This window comes from Nannospalax galili, unplaced genomic scaffold, assembly GCF_000622305.1.
Source record: "Nannospalax galili isolate Female #2095 unplaced genomic scaffold, S.galili_v1.0 scaffold386, whole genome shotgun sequence".
In the NCBI taxonomy this organism is placed as follows: Eukaryota; Metazoa; Chordata; class Mammalia; order Rodentia; family Spalacidae; genus Nannospalax; species Nannospalax galili.
In genome coordinates, this window is record NW_008356676.1 from 2316442 (window position 1) to 2336974 (window position 20533).

General features: G+C 37.9%; 1 protein-coding gene across 2 annotated transcripts in view; it reads left to right on the top strand.

The window, feature by feature from the left end:
• Nucleotides 1–20533, top strand: part of Vwa8 (von Willebrand factor A domain containing 8) — a 438392-nt gene that overhangs the window by 79229 nt on the left and 338630 nt on the right. For both annotated transcript variants that reach the window (XM_008854688.3, XM_017794762.2), the window contains exons 5-9: nt 12005–12172; nt 16134–16298; nt 16851–16900; nt 17607–17715; nt 20421–20525. In XM_008854688.3, the coding sequence (XP_008852910.1) occupies nt 12005–12172; nt 16134–16298; nt 16851–16900; nt 17607–17715; nt 20421–20525 (597 nt within the window). The remainder of the gene's footprint in view (nt 1–12004; nt 12173–16133; nt 16299–16850; nt 16901–17606; nt 17716–20420; nt 20526–20533) is intronic.

The following is a 20533-nucleotide window of genomic DNA, read 5'->3' on the forward strand; positions in this document are numbered from 1 at the left end:
CTCTTTCTCTTTTAAAAAAGATTTATTAAGCTATAAAAGTAAATTTATTTCCATGAAACTTTCTGAAATACATTCCTGTCATTGTAATTCAGGTTATAACTTCCCTGAATACCTGAAAGTAGCCACTGACTGTGCTCATTTCTTTCCAGATACAATGTGCTGTTAAGAGTCCACAAAAAGAGCTTCAAATCCAGAAGAGGGCATTGATACCCTGGAACTGGAGTTAGGGAGGATTGTTAGCCGCCATGTGGGTACTTGGAGCTGAATCCAGATCCTTTGCAAGAACAGCTAGTGATGTTAACCACTGATCCAGTTGTCTGTCTCCAGTATTGACCTTCTTAACATCTCTTGAATCATCATAATGAGTAATTCCCATTTGAATTCTAGATAGATGAAGTTGCCATTGCCTGCCACCTAGTCATCTGTTTATGAGACTAGAATTCCTTTCTGCTTATTTTAGTTAGAAATTCCTTTTTATTTATTTTTAATATTCTTAGCCATTGAAGTTGATGTCTAGGCTGGAGAGCTTTAAAGAGTAGCTTTAATCACCATCAAGTAATCCCTGTAACCCAAATGGATCAACATAGATGAATAACACCTGTAGTTGTCCAGTGGGTAATGGGAGAACATTATGGTTTTCAATGTCATTAACATGTTACTGATATCCATGTTATTAATAATTGATATGTCAACTGGAAACCGGCAAAACTTCTAGCTTGTTAGATATCGTGTCCTCTTCCCTCATTCTCTCCAAGAATTAAGGATGGTTGATTAGAAAGTGAGAGATTGACCTCAATGGCTACCTTTAAAGGCCCAAATTAGGTTAGTTAATACAAATTAGGGAATTTGTATTTTCTTTCAAAGTTATATTTTCTGATTATGAAAGTCAGTCATATGTATCCATATGTATTTGTATTTGTTCATTACCACTATGCTTGGATGATTTATATGTATTAGGTGCTATCTAAATGCAATCAACAAAAGAACAAACTTTCTGTCATTATAGAGTTTATGTTCAGTAGGGAGAGAATGGGCAGTAAAAGTGTAATAAAGAGATTGCTAAAGAGCATAAAAGAGAAATTTAAATAACTGCTATAGTCCTCATAAAGACCAACTGTATGAACATTCTATATAGTTTTCTGTGTCTATTCATTTGTATTTATCATGTATAATGAACAAGTTTTGCAAAATGGTATACCATGTATAAAATGTATAGCATTACTTTTTTTTTTTTCTTTTTTTTTTTTTCTGTATAGCCCTGAATGGTCTGGAACTCACCAAGTACCAGGCTAGCCTCGCAAAGATCTGCCCGCTTCTGCCTCCTGAGTGCTGGGATTAAAGGCATACACCACCATGCCTAGCAGTATTTCTTTTTATGGCTGGTGTTTTTATCAGGAGATATTAGTCATTTCTTTAAAACATGATTTTTTTTTTTTGTCACATAGTAGTGCTGTTACAAAGCATTCTGATTTTGTCTGTCTCCTCATACAGCTGGTCATTCAAGTTTGTTGTAGCTTTTCCTTATTACAAATAATGTTTGTTGAATATTGTTGTATTTACATCTTGTTATGTGATGAATCTTTTTGCATGTGAATACTAGAAGTATCATTACTGGACATATCTAGACATTTTCAGAATCTTGTTATTCATAATCAAATTGCTTTTGGCACTCTTCTCTCAGCAGTGCAGTGTGAATGATTGCCTCCTGGACTCTTGTCAGCACTGAGTACCTCTGTATATTTTACCAAATTGATAGGCTTTGTTGCATTTACAGTTATTAAGCAGGCTGTATTTAAAAAAAAATTATTACCTTTTGCTTCTACAGGTTCTCAGTAAGTAGAAAAGGAGAAAGGTGCTGACAGAAGTTATAGCTTAAAGGAAATAATGAAAGCTGTGCCATTCTCATCAATGTAAAAGCCATCCACTAGATATAAAGCTCTACCTATTATTTCTATGGAAATCTTTTTGCAGTTTACTCTATAAGATAGGCTTTTAAAAAGAGGAATTAGTTATAATGAAACTATGAAAAATTATTGATGACATTTTGACACCCATAGAGCGATAGGAGATTAACCAAAATATTTTGCTGTCACATTAACTTTCATTTGCCTTAAATAATAAAGTAACCTAAAATAAAGCAACAACCACAAAACCCCTTAAATCATTCACATTCTAATCTTAAAACTTAAAAAAATTTATTTTATATGTATGAGTGCATTGCCTGCATGTAGTGTAAGTGTACCCACAGTGGTCAGAAGAAAGCATTGAGTCTCCTGGAACTGGAATTATGGACATTTGTTAGCCACCATGTGGGTTTTGGGAATTGAACCCAGGGCCTCTGCAAGAACAGCCAGTGATCTTAACTGTTGAGTCATCTCTTCAACCTGTCATTCTAATGTTTGCCTATATTTTTGTCTGAATTTGCTGATGCTGTCATTAATACTGTATTTGTTATATGACTCCAAAGAGCTGGGAAAGAAGACTTTCAAGCCCATATACAGTTGCTTTCATTCTCAAGTAGAAGGAAATGTAAATTAGTGACATTACAAATAATGTACATTAGTTTTTCTCCCTGGCCAACAGGGACACTCTTTATCCCCGAGATAATTTCGGGAGTAAAAAGACAAGATGGAAAAGTTTGCATGAATTTTCTTTACTTTTTCTAAGTCAGGAACTCTTTTGATGTTGTAAACTTGTTAATTTACATGATATTGTTAAGTTCAATAATGTATAAAATACATATTTAATATGAACCCCAGACGCATATATTAAACAATCGTATAATACTTTAATATATTATCTTCTAATTTAGATTATTCTTGATTCTTACTTTTAGTAGAACCCTCCCCCAAGACTTAAAAGAATAAAATCACATCATTTAAATGTTACTGGTCATCAAAAACAACTCTTAATAAATTGAATATCATAATGCCATCAATCAGAATATAAGATTTTTATCTTATCTAAATGCCTTTTATTGACTTTAGCATGTAAGGAAAAGCATAAACTTATAAACCCCTCATCTGTGGATGCTGAAGCCATTTTCCACATGTAGCCAGTATTGGGATCACTGAGTTGTATTCTGTAAATTCATTTGTGAATGAAATATTTGGAATTTGGGTAACATGTCCATATAGACTCAAGGTTATAGAAAATGAATAACTTCTGGTACTTGTAGCAGACCATTTCCAGCTACACTATTCTGTGTTCTGGTTATCACAGTTAGGGATGATCTCTGTACTTTGCTCTGGCTTCTGTGGCAGGGCTTAGGCTTTGGCTCCTAATTGTGCTGCCATCATCCTGAGAGTACCTCTTACCTATCTATATGGTATGAACTGTTTGGCAGATTTATAAAATTAGATGAAGAGGAAGCTTTTGTTGGAAGGCCCTCTTTTGTGCTAGATTCCCTCCCTCCCTCCCTCCCTCCCCCCTTTGGAAACAGGGTCTCCCTCTAGCCCCAACTAGCCTTGAAGCCTTGAACACTCTGTAAACCAAGCTGGCCTTGATTCACCTGCCCCTCCCTCCCAGGCGCTGGGATTAAAGGCGTGAGCCACCGTGTCCAGCATGCTAGGTGCTTTATTTCATTTTGTTTAACCTTCAAAACTTCTTTAGGTGGAGATGACTTCCCCATCTTAAAGATGAGGTGGTAAGCTTACTTGCCTAGGGTCATATAACTGACAAATAACAGATGGGATTTGAATCAGGCTCAGTACAGTTCCAAAGCTCAAGTTCTTTCTACTGTGTTATGCTGCTTCCCTCAAATGTAGCAGTGGCAGTCATGGTGTTTATGTTGACAACTGGGCTATAGTGGTGTGATGTACTCATGATTATAACAGAAGACATTTCTCTATAAAAGAAAATAAGCTTGGTTTTAACTTTCACATTAAGAACTGAATGTCAATGATATTTAATTATGTATTCAGTTTATTTGGGTCAGATATTATAATCAAGGCAAAATGAAATGTGCTTATATTTGTAAAGGTAGGTCAGTTAGCTCGCTTGATTGGGTTACAATTCTAAAGAGGCCAAGGCTGCAGGTTTCAGGCATGTGCAGACTAATATTGTACCTGGAGGTCTTCCCACTACATATCTCTAACCTTGGCCAGTTATCCTATCTTTTTGAAAAAGAGGAGAATTTCATTTAGTAAACAAATATTAATGCTGCTCATTATGTACACGGTCCTGTTCTGTAACCCTGAAATAGAGCCCTGGGATGTACAGAGATGAGAACAAACAAAATGCCTTCATTTTGTTATGGTGAAAGCATTCAGAGTCCTTTCCTCTAGCTTTCTTAAATCTATAGTCCATCATCATCTGTAGTCATCCCACTGTCAATAGTGCACCTGAACTTCTTGCTCCTTTCTAACAGGAATCAGCACCACTGGCCATGTGTCCCCATCCCACTCTCCTCTGTCAGCCTTTGCCAAAACCATTCTATTCTCAACTTCAGTTAGTTCAATTTTTTGTTTTAGATTCTTCTGGTTGATTGTGTGGTACTTGTCTTGCAGTGCCTGGCTTATTTAATCTAATTCAATGATTTGTAATTTTGTCCATGTTCTTGCAAATAACAGGAGTTCATTCTTTTTTAAAAATATTCATTATTTTTATTTTATGTGTATGAATATATTGCTTGCATGTATGTAATTTACCCATATCATGCAGTGTCCACAGAGGTCAGAAGAGGGCATCGGAGTCCCTTTGAACTGGAGTTAGGAATGGTTGTTAGCTACCATGTATGTGCTGGGAACTGAACCCATGTCCTCTGCAAGAGCAACCAATGCTCTTAACTGCTCAGCCAACTCTCCAGCCTGAGTTCATTCTTTTTTTAATGATTAACTAGCATCCATTGTTTCTTAACAACCTACTATGTTATTCTTTAACACCATTAGAAAGAAATGGTGACTCACAAATGTAACGTAAGTCACTCAGAGCAAGTAAGTAGTAGAGTAACTACTGTTGTTTTGTTACTGTAACAGAATACCTGAGACTGGGTGATACACAGTGATCAGAAATCTATTTGGCTCACAGTTCTGGAGGCTGGGAAGTTCAAGGTTGAGGGGCCCATATCTGAGGAGGGCTTTCTCAGTTTCATCTGATGGCAGAAAGAAAGACAAAAGAACATGGAGGAAGGGCAGGAGGAAGAGTAGCCCAAGAAAAGAGGGGAGGCGTGAGGCCACAGGCAGGCCAAAGTCATCTTTAAGAAGCCACTTGCACAATAGTGAATTCACTCATGGCATAACGTTAATCCACTTATGGTACATAGCCTACCTTTTAAATCTTTTAAACATCTCTCCTTTTATATTTCATTGAGGATTAAATATAAAACACATGATCTTTGAGGGATACATGTAGATTGTAGTAGCAAACAAAAATCAGCCTGTCCTATTCTGATATTTTAAAATAAAGACAGGGGCAAGGAGATGGCTCAGTCCGTAAAGTGTCTATCACACAAGCACGAGGACTTTGAGTCCCTAGGGCCCACATAAAAGCCAGATACAGTGGTGCACATCTGTAACCCCCGAACTGGGGGTTGGGGTGGGGGTGGAGCCTGATACAGGCAGGTCCCTGGAACTCATTAGCCAGTCCAGCAAACTTTGTGAACTCCAGGTTCAGTGAGAGACTCTGTCTCAAAGGGTAAGGTGGAGAACTATTGAAGAAGACACCTGACACTGACCTCTGGCCTCTGTGTGCACATACTTGCATGCACATACACCTGTACAATTGGGTACACATCCACACAAACACATATACTGCACACCTATACCCACAGAAAATAAGGACCTTAAAATGTAAATTTTGGGGCTGGAGAGGTGGCTCAGCAGTTAAGAACACTGGCTGTTCTTGCAGAAGACCCAGGTTCGAATCCCAGCACCAACATGGCAGCTAACTGTCTGTAACTCCAGTTCCAGGGAATCTGACAGCCTCTTCTCTCCTCTGCAGGCATTTGGCTCCACATAAGTGCATGACACGGGTGCACTTACCTACATGCAGGCAATACGTGCATACACATAAAATAAAAATAATAAATATTTTTAAAAATGTAAAATTTTTCATTTGTCTTTGATTTCTTCAGCACTTTTACATTGTAGCTCTTTTGAGTAAATAAAGCTCTTTGAAATCTATTTTCATTAAATAATGGCTGTAATAGTAATAATTTGCATTCTAATAAATAGCATTAATTTTTTTCTAGTGCTGCTTTGATTCTTAAATTGTTACATTCTGGATACTCCTTGAGAACATTGTTATTTAGTAAATGAGGCCACAGACATTCAGAGTAATTATTTGCCTGAGGTCTTAGATCAAATCAGAAGCAAATCTAGAACAGGGACTTCAATAGCTTTTGATTTCAGGTCATACACCTGTTTTTATTTGAGCTCCTTCGTGTTCATGTGTTAGGTTATTAAAGCAGAGCTATGGGAAGGTTGGGTCTGAAGAATCTTGCTATATTTTTCCTGATTTTTATTTGAAAAAATTAGGTCTCTGAAGTTCTGTAGCTTGATGGACAAGAATCTTTAAAGTTGGTCTGATTTCTACTTTAAAAAATTCTCAGAGCTAGTCATTCCACACATAAAATATATATGCACTGCTCTGTTATAAGATTTTAAGAGAAAATTTGTACAATATTTACTAGCCTGTATAGAAAAACCTCAAAACATCTAGACTAATTCTCTCAAACTGATACTTAAATTTGTTCTATTCTATTCTCATAACAAATGGAGGTAGTAGGCATAGATAGACATCCTTTGTATAAAAACTTTTCTTAAACTTTTTGTCCTTTTTGACTTTCTATTGAATTTTTGCAAATTTCATACAATATATTTTGATCATATTTAGATATTTAGATTCCTTCTTCCCCTAGCTACACCCCCTTACTACCTCCCACCCAATTTCATGTACTCTAACATATATGTAATTATATATATGTATATAATTATATATGCCTATAGAGTCAAATTTGTGTTCCCAGTTGCCCTTCAGTGTGGGTTCATTCAGTGGAGCCTAATCAACCTACCAAGAGTCTCATCCTTAAACAAGACTGACTCTCCCCTTCCCAGCAGTCATTAATTGCCAATACTTCCTCAGGTAGGATTGAGGTTTCTTACCCACTTCCCCATGTCTGTGCTGGTATTTTGTCTGGCTTAAGCTCATGTGGGACTTGTGCATGCTGTCACCATTACTGAGAGTTCATATGAGTAACTGAACAGTTGTCTGGAAAACTTTGTTTCCTTGTGTTCATCTCAGGCTCTCGCAATCTTTTTTCCCTCTCTTCTGCAATCATTCCTGAGCCTTGGGAGGCAGAAGTTTGATTCAGGTGTCCTATTCAGAGATAAGCAATCTGCAGCCTCTTATTCTCTCTGTACATTGACCAGTTGTGGTTCTCTGTGTTAATCACAGTCTCCTGTATAAGGAAGTTTCTCTGCTGAGAGTTGATCAATGAGTATAAAAATAAGTCATTAGAAATCAGTTTAATACTATATTTATCAGAATAATAGTATTAGGTTCTCCCCTATGGTCTGTAACCTGTCTAGCATCAGGTTTATAGGCTTAATATCAATGTCCGGTATGGGTTACATCCTATGAATCAGATCTTAGAAAGTGGTTGGTTACTCCCATAATATTTGTGCTACTATTGTACTGGTGGGCATATCTTGCCAGGCCAGTTGTTGTAGCTTGCAGGGTTTACAGCTAGGCAAGGTTGATGACTAATTTTCTCTTTAGGTATCATGCATAGCACCTTCCAATCACTATGAAAGCTAGTCAGTAGAGATGAGGCTTTGAAGTCAGCAACACCAGCTTGATTTCTCCTTGTTTTTTTCTATAGCTCATGTATGTCGTGTCTTCAGCACTGGGGTCTTATTGTGAAGTTCTGGCAAATAACCAAGAGCAGGGGCAATGGCCAGTATTGTTTGAGGGTCTTTTGAACCCCTGTTCTTCAACAGTTTCAAGAGAGGGAGTCTATTCCTGGCATTGGTCTTTTACTTTGTTAGCCTATGGTGGCTAGTAGGGGCAATGTCCCCCTATAATGGTGCTTTCTAATGATCAATTGCATCTCTATTTCATAAATGCTAGTACCCTATGTGAGCCACTTTTATATCAGCACGTGTAGTGGAGAGGGCTCTCATCCTTTGCAGACTCATAAATTTTGCTAGGGAGAGGAAATGTCAGACAACAGGGAGAGTTCGATGTGCTTCTTCACTTAAGTGATGAACAGATTGAGCAAACACAGGTCAAAGGGAATATCACTACAGGGAGGGCAAGGTGCTTGTGTTCCATTAGGCACAAAATTTATAATTTTTTTCCTCTCAACGAAGTTGAAACTAGTGTTGGTTCAATAAAAAACATGATTGATGTGTTAGAGTGCTCAATGGACAAGTCCCTTTATTTAGTTACTTATCTTTAAATTTTATTCTCTGCAAATGTAATCTGATTATAGTAATAAAGTTAGAAAGTACTGGTTAAAGCACTTAAATCATTTCATAGACTTTTTAAGAAAGGGGTAGTAAACAAGTCAATACTGAAAGAGTAACTAGTATTGTCTCTCCAAATTGAGTGTTTCAGATTCAATTTGAAACAGAGAACATGTACTCATGAGTTTTTTCCTTTCAGCTAATGTTCTTGTTTACTACACTGAAAAATTTCAATATGTGTATGCTCAGGGCCTACAACATGTTACCAAAAGGGGCAAGGGGAGGAAAGTAAAAAAATCTTTTGTTAGCCAGGCATAGTGGCGAACATCTGTAGTCCCAGTACTTGGGAGGCAGAGGCAGGTGGAACTCTGTGAGTTCAAGGCCAGCCTGGTCTACAAAGCGAGTTCCAGGGCAGTTGGGGCTACAGGGAGACCCTGTTTCAAAAAGACAGAAAAAAAAAAAAAAAAAAGCAAAAAACCACCTTTTGTCAGTCTCTCTGCTTGTCAGTGTTCCCTTTTTTCTTCACTTAACAGAATTTATCATTCTTTAAAGTTTGTAATCCTTTTTTAAGACCCTCATCCTTATATTCAATTGCACTGTAAAACATCCATGTTTATTGCTACTTAGTGTATATATAATATCAATAAACAATTTATATTGAATTAATAAGAAAAAGTTGGGAACATTTGCTCTTTTCTTTTTTCCTTCTGTTCTTTTGAGACAGAGTCTCTCTGTAGCACCAGCTGCTCTGGAACTCACTGTGTAAACTAGGCTGACTTCCATCTCACAGAGATGCCTCCTGCGTGTTGGGGTCAAAGTGTACACCACCATGCCCAGCCTGTTTCCTTCTTTAATTGTAATTATTTAAACTAAGTCTCATGTATTCAAGGCTCTCATTGCTGAAAGAGACTTTACAGATATCCTTCCCCAACATCAAGTAGCAGCCTCAAGTTTTACTTCAGTAATTAATTATTCTCTTTTCTGTATCTACAGTCTCTTCCTCCTCATTTCAACACATCCACATTTTGAATTATTCAACAAATCACTGATACTACCCACATGGTGCCCAGCCCAGTTCCTGCAGCAGACTCTTCCTTCTCCTTGTGGCTAGTTATTTTATAAAATGTTGCTTACTTTGGGTTTATCTGATGTTTCCTCATGTTTTGAAATGATGCAGTTTTAGCAAGAGTACACAGAGGCCATGCTGTGCCCAGCTCAGGTATTGTGTCTGAAGTCTGGTGTGTGACATTGATACAGCTCATTGCTGGCAGCATTAATTTTGACAGTGTGCTTAAAATGGGATCTTACAGTTCCTCCAGTGTTATCTTATTTTTCATTTTGTCATTTTGCCACTTATAATGTCTTTGGGGAAGATGTTTTGAGTATATACAGATAGCCAGTTTTTCTTCAGACCTTGACTCACTAATTTTATCATCCATTGTGATTCTTGCCTGCCACAGTAATTGCTATGATGTCTTCCAAAAGGGTGAATTGCTCTTTTTATTATTCTTTAGTAAAATAAGCCCTTAACTTGAAGTCCCCACTGTAAGAGTTTTACTCTAGGGAAGAAGTCTAACATATATCAGATTTTCAATGATCATTAGATGGTATAATCTTTTTTTATTCATCACTACTTTTTCAACTTTGCTGTCACAACACCTCCATTAGAGTAGATGGAAGAAATCCTTTGTATATTTGGCTTCTAATTATGATGTCTCTGCATGACTTACTCTGAATTCCTCTGAAAGGATCCAGTGCATAGTAGGCTAAAGTATCCATGAGCTGAATCAAGGCAGAGATGCAGTGTTTCTTTTACCCTTTGTTGCCAAGATGTTTTCCCTGACCCATAGTTGGTAAACCACCAAATAGTGATCTGTATAATTCCGATTTTTCTCAGAGAATATGCACTTTTATATCTGTGAAACTTTTAAAAGTCAAATACAATAGTTGTCTTATAAAAAAGATTGATAAGGCCAGGTATGGTGGTGCATGCCTTTAATCCTAGCACTTGGGAGGCAGAGGCAAGTGGATTTCTGTGAGTTCGAGGCTAGCCTGATCTACATAATGAGTTCCAGGCCAGGCCAAGGAGACCCTGTCTCAAAAAGACCAAAAAAAAAAAAAAAAAAAAAAAAAAAAAAAAGATTGATAAAACGTTAGCTTAAAAAAAAATATTGCAAGCTAGGTGTGGTATGGTGGCACACACTTTTAATCCCAGCACTCAGGAGGCACAGGTAGGCAGATCCCTGTGAGATGAGGTGGGCCTGATCTACATAGTGAGTTTCAGGTCAGCTGGGACTACAGGGGGACCCTGTCTCAAAAACACCCAAAAAAACCAAACCAAACCAAAACAAAACCCTGAAACCATACCTAAACATGAATACCCATATATCCTTTCTCTGCTAATTTTTATTTTTATTTTTGATGACCCAGAAACTATTTCTATGGTTTGTTTTTACACAGCTTGGGGTGAGGGACCTCACCTTTGCTAACTGTGTAAAAATAAACCATAGAAATAGTGATATTTGGAACTAGTGATAAAGATGAATTCAGAAGCAATCTACTTAGTTGTGGAGTGAAAGCTGTAGATTACGGGTATAATTCTGGACCTACATTTCATGAACAGACAATAAAAAAAAATCACTGTTCTAGGAGAGCTCAGTGTCATAAAGTCAAAGATATTTTTAAGGGGTAGAAATATTAATCCCCTCTGTTGTTGCAGGCAGTGAAATGTGAATGAGATTTTCCTTTCAAAAGTGTTTTTCAAGGATTTTGATGAAAAAGATTGTTGTTCATGACCTGACAATGAAAGGAGAGTGTAGTTTTCTAATCTCTGACCATTTATTTCCCATTTCCCCCCATTACTAATCTTCTTAAATGGATGGTGATACAGTACTGGTGAAGTCAATCTGTTGTGAACCTGCTGAAACCTGACTCTATTTTGCCAAATGTGTAAAGTTGTCAGGATTGAACATCATACTAAGAATTAGTTTTAATGATGGCTCGTTTACAAACACTGTGGTCTTCAAGTCTTCCCAGTTAGCTTTTTATAAAAAAAATTTTTATTTATTATTTTTATTTTATATGTGTGTGTGTATTGCCTGCTTGTAGGTAAGTGCAACCGTGTCATGCAATGCCCGTAGAGGACAGAAGAGGCTGTTCTTAACTGCTGAGCCATCTCTCCAGCCCCCAGTTAGCTTTTTGATCCATACAAAAAGCTTATTGAATAGAGAGGCCAGACTGTTATCTTTGTTTTTCTTTTCTAATGAAGGAATCTGTTTTCTTGCTTAATTATGTTATCTGTTCATAGATAGCTGTTAGTTTTCTGTTTCATTGACTGTGTAATCTAAAATGTAATGTCACAAAAAGCCCTAGAGATAGTCTGTGACACTCTTCATTTAACAGAAGAATAAACAGGCCCAAAGAGGTAAAGTTACTTGCCCAAGATCAGAAAGGCAGAGAAAATGAAATTAAGATTTAATTCACCTCCCTTGAGTCTCAGTCTCTGAAACAAGCAACACGTTTGGTTTCAGTGCAAGTAAAATTGGGCTCTGCTGCTCTTGGTGTTCTCATTTTGCCTTTGTATTTCTTGGAACTAGTGTGCAGTTCGGGCCGCCACAGAAGGCAGAACTCTGGTTTTGGAAGGCTTGGAAAAGGCAGAGAGGAATGTCCTGCCAGTGTTGAACAACTTGTTGGAGAACAGGGAGATGCAGCTTGAGGACGGTCGATTCCTGATGGCTGCTGAGCGCTACGACAAGCTTCTCCAAGTAAGAGAAAACCAGCTGCTTGGCCTCTGCTAGAGTTTGGGGAGTGCTGCCTTATACAGAACAGGGCTCTATGGAATCAGGACCAGCATTCAGATGGCCCTTATTGCTGACAAACTGCTGAAGTCAGTAGCAAGTTTACAGTTTTGAAAGGCTGTTGTATCTGCAGAGGATCCCAGAAGACTTCCCCGGTGACTAATGTTTTCCTTTTTCTTTGATCAGTTTAATAACTAGTCTCCACTTACCCATTTTTCTCCTTTATTTTTTCTCTTCTTTTAATGACTATAAAGGCATAGATAGTGCTGAGCATCAGGGATACTTAACAAAATGCAAAACTCAATAGAGATCGACCAAAGTGAATATGATATTTAAGATGCCCTGATGGTCTAAGCCACCAGCACCTTCTGCCTGTCCCTTAAGCTGACTCCCTACTTCTGTCCTTGCTCCCCACATTGTTTTCATCATGCTAGTCAGTGATTGCCTCAAAGTGTGTAGCAGAGCTAGGTATAGTAACACTTGTGATCCCAGCATTTGGGAGGTGGAGACAGGAGAATTAGGAGTTCAAGGTTATCCTTAGTTACATAAAGAATTTTAGGACAGTGTGGGCAACATATGTCCCTGCCTCAAAAACACCCCCCCAAACCCCCACAAACAACAACAAAAAATTAAAACAACAAAAATAGTGATAAAAATAAACAAAACATGAGTCATATTTAGTCACTCCCTTGCTGTCACCCCAGTAGCTTCCTGTTTCACTCAGAGTAAACCTGAAGTCCTTCAAGAGCAGTACGATGCCTTATAATCTGTGCCTTTACCACCTCTTAACTCTCTCTGGTCCTTCTCTTCTTTTACTGTCCTCCAGCCACTGTGTACTCTCTTTACCTTACACCTGCTCACTAGGCATTTTCTACTTTCTAGGCTTTGCATAGGTATTTTCCTGTCCCTGGAATGGGGTTCTCTATTCTTTCATGCTACTGTAGTTCGTTTAGTGAAATAAAAGCAAATTGCATTATTTGTCTTAAAGTACAGATGGGTATCATGTAGAACACTTTCCTTTTAGCCACTTTCTAATTATAAAATAACTGTATGCCACTAGAGATTATATTAGTTATTCACTAGTTCTAGTAATTTATTTAGTAAATTATTAATAGATTTAAAAAGCATAAGTATTGCTTCATAACAAAAACTTGGTATATTTTGTATTCCTCCAGTAGAATTCTGTATAGAGTTATTGAATGTATTGCTTTGGATAGGAATTTGGGGTATGGGAGGTCAGTCAAAGGGGGTTTAGTACACATGATATTGTTACTATTAAATGAGGAGGATGTGCTCTACATTGTTTTTTCCCAAGTAGATATTAGCATGAATATATAATTTTTATTGATAAATTTTATTTCTGAATTCATAGGACCTTTCTCATGAATATAAACATGTATAGGAACATATACCCTCACAAACATGTATATCTTAGAACACTTTTCTATGTTAAAATGATTCATAATTGCCATAATTTAAATCCCACTTTTTTCTTACTAGGTTGAATGTACTAAATTTTAGTATCTCAAACATATTGTAATAGAGTCAGTCATGGTGATGCACATCTTTAATCCCAGCACTTGGGAGGCAGAGGCAGGTGAATCTCTGTGAGATTGGGGCCTGACTGGTCTACATAGTAAGTTCCAGGCTAGCTGTGGCTACAGGGAGACCCTGTTTCAAAAAGACATCTATCTATCATCTATCTATCAATATATCTAAATATATATAGATATAAAGATGGCTCAGTGGATCAGAGTGCTTGCTTTACAAGCATGAGGACCTTAGTTCAAATCCCCAGCACCCATGTAAAAAGTCAGACATGGCTGTTCATGCCTGTAATGCTATCATTGGGGGCCAGAGACAGACAGATCTGAGCTTGTTGGCCAACCAGCCTAGTTGAAAGGGTGAGCTTCTCGTTCAGTAAGATAGCCTATGTTAGGGCAATAATGGGAAAGTGGTAGAGGGAGACTTCTGATGTCTTGCTTTGACCTCGGCATGTGTACATCCATGTGCATGTACCCACACAATCACATACATGCAACACACACAGGCTTCATTTAGATGATGCTAAGAGTTTTGTTATTCTAGAAATCATTAGTTTATATACATGTTATGTTGTGATTATCTGTTTTTAAAGATGACACTTTTGATTTTTCAGAAACAGCTGGATTGAAACTCATGTTTTTTATGTATGTGGCATAGTGCCACGGTGTTACTCTACTAATGTGTGATTTCAATTAAGATTACAATAAGTTTTATTATAAAAACTGATTCATGAGCTGGAGAGATGTCTCAGTGGTTAAGAGCACTGACTGCCCTTTCAGAGGACTTGTGTTTGGTTCCCAGCATCTACATGACAGCTAACAACTTTATGTATCTCCAGTTCTAGGAGAGCTGACGCCCTGTTCTGGCTTCCATGGGCATTGCATGTACATGGTACATTTCTATACATACAGGCAGAATACTCATACATATAAAAATGTTTTAAAAGACTTAAAAATTGATTCATGCAATAAATCAACTTTTTCCTGTTTTGTACTAGAGGCCATAAGAGCTTGGATTTGGCATGAGACAGTTTTTTGTAGGAATAAAGGTATAAATATATGGCAGAAGCTTGCAAGGCATGCAGTTAAGGGACACGTAAGGGCTGCTAATGAGGAGAGGATCAGAGAAGGGCCCATTTTCACAGATGTTGTTTTGCTGAACTTTGAATATGTGTGTTTATCCTGTGCAAAGTAGAAAGACTGGACCATTATAAATGCATCAGTGTTGGTGAAGCTCCCGGAAACTGTGGCATGAGTTGAAGCCACAGGGTCCTAGAAGGTGGGGGGTTCCTGAGACTGTGAGGATCAGACACAAATGATGACAAGAAAGGTGTTGTGTGCCATGTTAAAAGTTTCTACACAATCATGTGGGCTGTACCCACTGAAGATTTGCTGAAAGCTGTGGACTTTTCTCCCAAAAGAAAGCACATTTATATGAACTTTGTAAGCACTATGAATCTTACTGCTTATGGCTGTGAAGAGCCATTGATAGAGTTAGACAGGGAAGAAAAGCGATGCCATTTTCCAAGTGTCTGCTGTGAGAATGCACATAGATTCTCACATTTAATCTTCATAGCACTCAGAATCATGTAGGTGATATTATTTCTACTTGTAGGTGAGAAGGCTGAGCCTCCAAGGATAAAATAAAACATATTTAGTTAGAGTGTATATCTAGTAGAGTCAGGATTTATGACTCCAGAACTTAGACTGTTTCTATTCTCTTAGCTCTATCATATACAGGACCACGGGCAAGTTATACAGCTCCTTTGAACTTTAATTTGCTTAGTCCTATAATAATGGTAATGTCTGTTTGTATTATCATTAGTTAAGTGAGAAATTCATAAAATGTCAAATGTGAAATTCTGTAAAAAATGAGAAAAATTCACAGAAAGTGCTTACCATGTAATAAGTTTTCAAAACATGTTAGTTATTCCCGATAATATGCCTTGATAGAGATGTGCCCATAAATATAAGTTTCTATATAAGGCCCGTGGGGGATCTCTACTCTGGTGATAGTCTCTTGATCTAGAACTACCTTTTACATAACCTTTGGTCATATATTTCCCCTGCCTTCTGATTCTCCTCTTCCATGTTATAGACTTAATACTTGAGATGTGACTCAGGATCCTTTCTCCTGGGTTTGTGAGCTACATTTTCTTTCCAACAGTCTTCAGACTGTGAGCCTTCCCTGGCATCTTAATTCTGATTCACTTTGCTCCATTCTATGTCAGCTTGATTTTGAGGGTGTTCTTAAATATGTTCCTCTCCACAGTCAGGGTGTAATTCTTTGCCCTGGAAGCTCTTGCAATCGAAATCTGTCACTTGCTCTTGCAGCTGTAATCTGTATCACTTATGCTGTGATGTTTTCATCTCCTGTTTCATAGGATCACACTAAAGAGGAGTTGGATACTTGGAAGATTGTCCGGGTTAGTGAAAATTTTCGAGTGATTGCCTTGGGCTTGCCAGTGCCCAGGTACTCTGGAAACCCGTTAGATCCCCCTCTCCGTTCTCGATTCCAAGCCAGAGATATTTATTTTCTACCCTTCAAGGTAAGTATGATCAAAGATAAAGTTTTTGAAATGGCTTTTATCTAAAACAAGAAATTAAATTCTATAATAGTGCTAGTATATGTTTAAGTGTTTTCAGTAGTTCATAGAATCAACTTGAAGGAAATCTGAAAACTAGGAAGAAATATTTATGTACATTATTTTTCTGAAAATTTGTTTTTTTTTGGGTCTTTTTGAGACAAGGTCTCCCTGTAGCCCCAGCTGTCCTGGAACTCACAGAGTTCCACCTGCCTCTGCCTCCCGAGTACTGGGACTAAAGACGTGTACCACCATGCCTGGCAAAAGTTTGTTTTTAAAGGCTGACTTTTCTTTCTTTTAAAAAAATTTTATTAGTTCTTCGATAATTTCATATCCCACCCCAACTCCTCTGAGGTCCACCTTCCTTTCTCTACCCTCCCAACTTTCAAGAAATGATTCTTGTGCTATGAGTTACAGTTTCTACTTAATTAAAAGTTTGGTTTATATTTATGACACATTTGTGTTTAATGTGTTATATTCATTTTTAATTGATTATATATGTTTCTGTTATTTTAGGACCAACTAAAACTACTATATTCAGTTGGAGCCAATGTTTCTGCTGAGAAGTACGTACACTTTTTATAACATTAATTTATAAATATTGGACACAACATTGAATTGTTTTTTCTGTTCATTGGTTGATTGATGGAGTCATACAACAACTATGCTTTGAAGAATTTTTCAGTATTAAGAGGTTTGTTAAGTGTTAGTGATAGAAATTAATAAGATATGAACCTTTGATAGCAAGAAGGTCAAGATATAGTAGAATTGGAAGATATGTGAGGAGCTTAGTTTAAAACACTGTATTTAAGTGTCATAATTTTAAAATACTGGGATTATTTGTGGTTGAGTCTTCATTCAAGCTTCACAAAGGACTTAGAGTGAAATGAGTCCTAAACTATGAGTGGGCCTTTTCCAGATAAGTAGAGAGTGAATTAAGGATTCCAACAGATTTTAAAAAAACACAAGACTTGAGAGTTTTTGCTTTGTTCTCAAGTATAAAAAGCTCTTAGGACCTAGCGCTTTGGTTAGAGGTTTAGAAAGGTGGGAGATGAGGCTAATAGGATGGATTGGACCTCAGAAATTGTGATAGAGTTGGGGAATATATCTAGATAGCTGATAGCTTCTGAATTTCAGTAGAGTATTATGCTATGGAGCCATTGCTCGTCTTTTTTTAGATTAATGAAACTGGTCCAACTAGTTTGTACTTTGCATACAGTTTATATTTTTAAAGTATTCACATAAAATTTAATATCTCTCCCCTTCCCCCAGGGTTTCTCAGCTCTTGTCTTTTGCTACAACTCTCTGTTCCCAAGAATCTTCTACACTTGGACTTCCAGATTTTCCCGTAGATAGTTTACCAGCTGCAGTTCAAATCCTGGTATGTATAAAATAAATTAATGACTGCTATATTCAGATGCGGTAAAGACATTGAAAGTTCATCTCTGGAGATTAATTACTTCTAGTTGCCTTGTCATTTTCTTCTATACAAGGCCTGAGATTGATGCTGTGTGCACAGTAACAAACTGTGCAGAGGGACTAAGGACTTACGCTGAATCTCAGGAGAGCTCGCAGTTATGAAGAAGGGAAAGGTAGTAATGCAGTCTGGTGAAGGTTCCATAGAGAAAGGCAGACTACACACTGGTCAAATGAGAGGTATACTATAGGGATGTAGGGTGTAGAGCAGAGAAGCTGAATTTTTCCACTGTAGCACGTAGCCATCATTGGTTAATGGTTACCCTAAAGACAGGTTCCTATGTGCTAAGCCACTCTCCCAACTTAGGAAAAAAGCTTGAGCCCAAGAGCATCCTTATTAGGAAGACTTGCAGTAGCTGACTATGGGAAGGGAAAGCTGGATCACATACAGAGAACATATGAGCAGATCTGAGACACTGCTGTCTGTTGCACTTTCACAAAGGGCCTGAAGTCCTGTCTGACATGATGGCAAGGTCTTCTGGGCAGAGAGCACACACAGAAGTGTTCAGTCACAGATAGACCTAATATGTTTGGAGAACAAGAATAAATTGTATCATTAGAGAAAGTGTGTGTGGTAGAAACAGGTTAGAAGCCTATGGGGAATTATTTTGCTATGGTGAGGGAGGAGAGGCCCACCAGTTGTTATGAAGTTGGTGGGGTATGAAGTGGTCAGCTTTATGTTCAAAGACACTTCTGTTGGTAGCGAGGAGGCATGGAAGGAGCCTGGGAGTGTGGGGATGAATGGGAGGGTCTTCAGTGAGACCCTGCTTAGGAAGACATCGTCTGAAAGAGTGGGAATGCTGCCTTATTCTTACTGTAGTAAGACTCTTATTTTAAGTGCCTATTGCTTTTTTCCAATGTTTCTAGTTAGCTTGGCAGTCAGCTCTCCCAGGTATTATTTACAGTGTTCTAACATCCTGAACAGACTTGCTCTTCTTGTGTACTAAATTCTATATATTCATTCTTTTCATTTTTTGGTGTTTTAAAAATATTTTATTTATTTTGTGTGTATGCGTATATTGCCTGCATGTACACACCCATGCACCCATGTCATGCAGAGTCCAAGGAGGTCAGAAGAGGGCATCAGATCCCGTGGAACTGGAGTTATAGCCACCATGTGGGCACTGGGAATCAAACCCAGGTCCTCTGCAAGAGTAGCCAGTGCTCTTAACTGCTGGGCCATTTTTCCAGCCCATTCTTTTAATTTTTTCTCAGTAATTTTTACTTTGAAAAATATCAAATCACTGCTGGAGAGATGGCTCAGCAATTAAAAGCACTTGCTGTGCTTGCAAAGGACCCTGGGCACCTATATGGTGGCTCATGACCTCTGTAACTCCAATTCCAGGGAATTTGATGCCCTCTTTTGGTTTTGAGGTACCAACCATGCATGTGGTACATATACATACATGCAGGCAAACACTCATATACATAAGATGAAAATAAATAAATCTTAAAACAAAAATCTACCAGGCACATGCCTTTATTCCCAGCACTCAAGAGGCATAGGTAGTCAAATCTCTGCGACTTCACGGTCAGCCTGATCTACATATGAAGTTCCAGGCCAGCCAAGACTACATAGTGAGACCCTGTCTCAAACAAACCTCAAGTATAAAAAAGTAAGTTGAAAATTGTAAAATAAACACCCATGATCTTTACCTAGAAGCACCCGTTGTTAACATATTGCCACATTTGCTGGCATGTGACATTTTCTCCCCTCAATGTTTTCTAAGTCATTTGAAAGTAACATGCTTTCCTAAGTACTCAAGCATGTGACTTCTAAGAATCAGCACTCTGTATATCTAAAACACCGTTATCACACTCCATATCATAGTAACATAATTCAATAAAATAATCTGTATTTGTCTCTGTCAGTAACTCTGTTTTAATTTTATTTATTATTTTTATTTTTTGTGTATGTGTGTATTGCCTGCATGTAGGTAAGTGCACCCGTGTCGCGCAATGTCCGCGGAGGTCAGAAGAGGCTGTCGGATCCCCTGGGACTGGAGTTACGGACAGTTGTTACCTACCATATGGGTGCTGGGATTTGAACCTGAGTCTTCTGTAAGAACAACCAGTGTTCTTAACTGCTGAGCCATCTCTCCAGCCCCAGTCAATAACTTAAAATTGGCACGAACAGACTTTAGAGTGAAAGTGATTTGGGTGAAGGATTTGAAGATAATGAACATTTTCTAACTTTGTGGATATAATTATGAAACTAGGTCATTATGGATGATATTAGCTTGAATGAGGAATAAAGGAAGAAAATGAGGTACTTTGGGTACAAAGAGTGGTGAAATGTGTGCTGTTATAGACGTGTCAAATCCGTATACTGTAGTCTCAGGATAGATAACTGAAGGTTCAGGTCTAGAGCTCAAGAATGAGGTAAGGACTAGAAATGGAAGCATGGGAGCCACCAGCACAGATGGAAGAGGAGTAGTGACATTGCCCACAGAAATGGTATGGAGCAGCAAGTGACGAGGGATTTCTGCTTTCTGGAAAAAATGCTTCTGGGAAACTAAAGCAACTTTAGTGGTATATAAACATTTCAGAAACATTTTCTGTGATTATTTGAGATGTTGCTTACCCTTACATATTTCTGCTCCTAAATAGGATTCCTTTCCTATGATGTCAGTCCAAAACGCAATCCAGTGGCTGTATCCGTACACTGTTTTACTAGGACATGAAGGGAAGATGGCTGTGGAAAGTGTTTTGAAAGTGAGTGT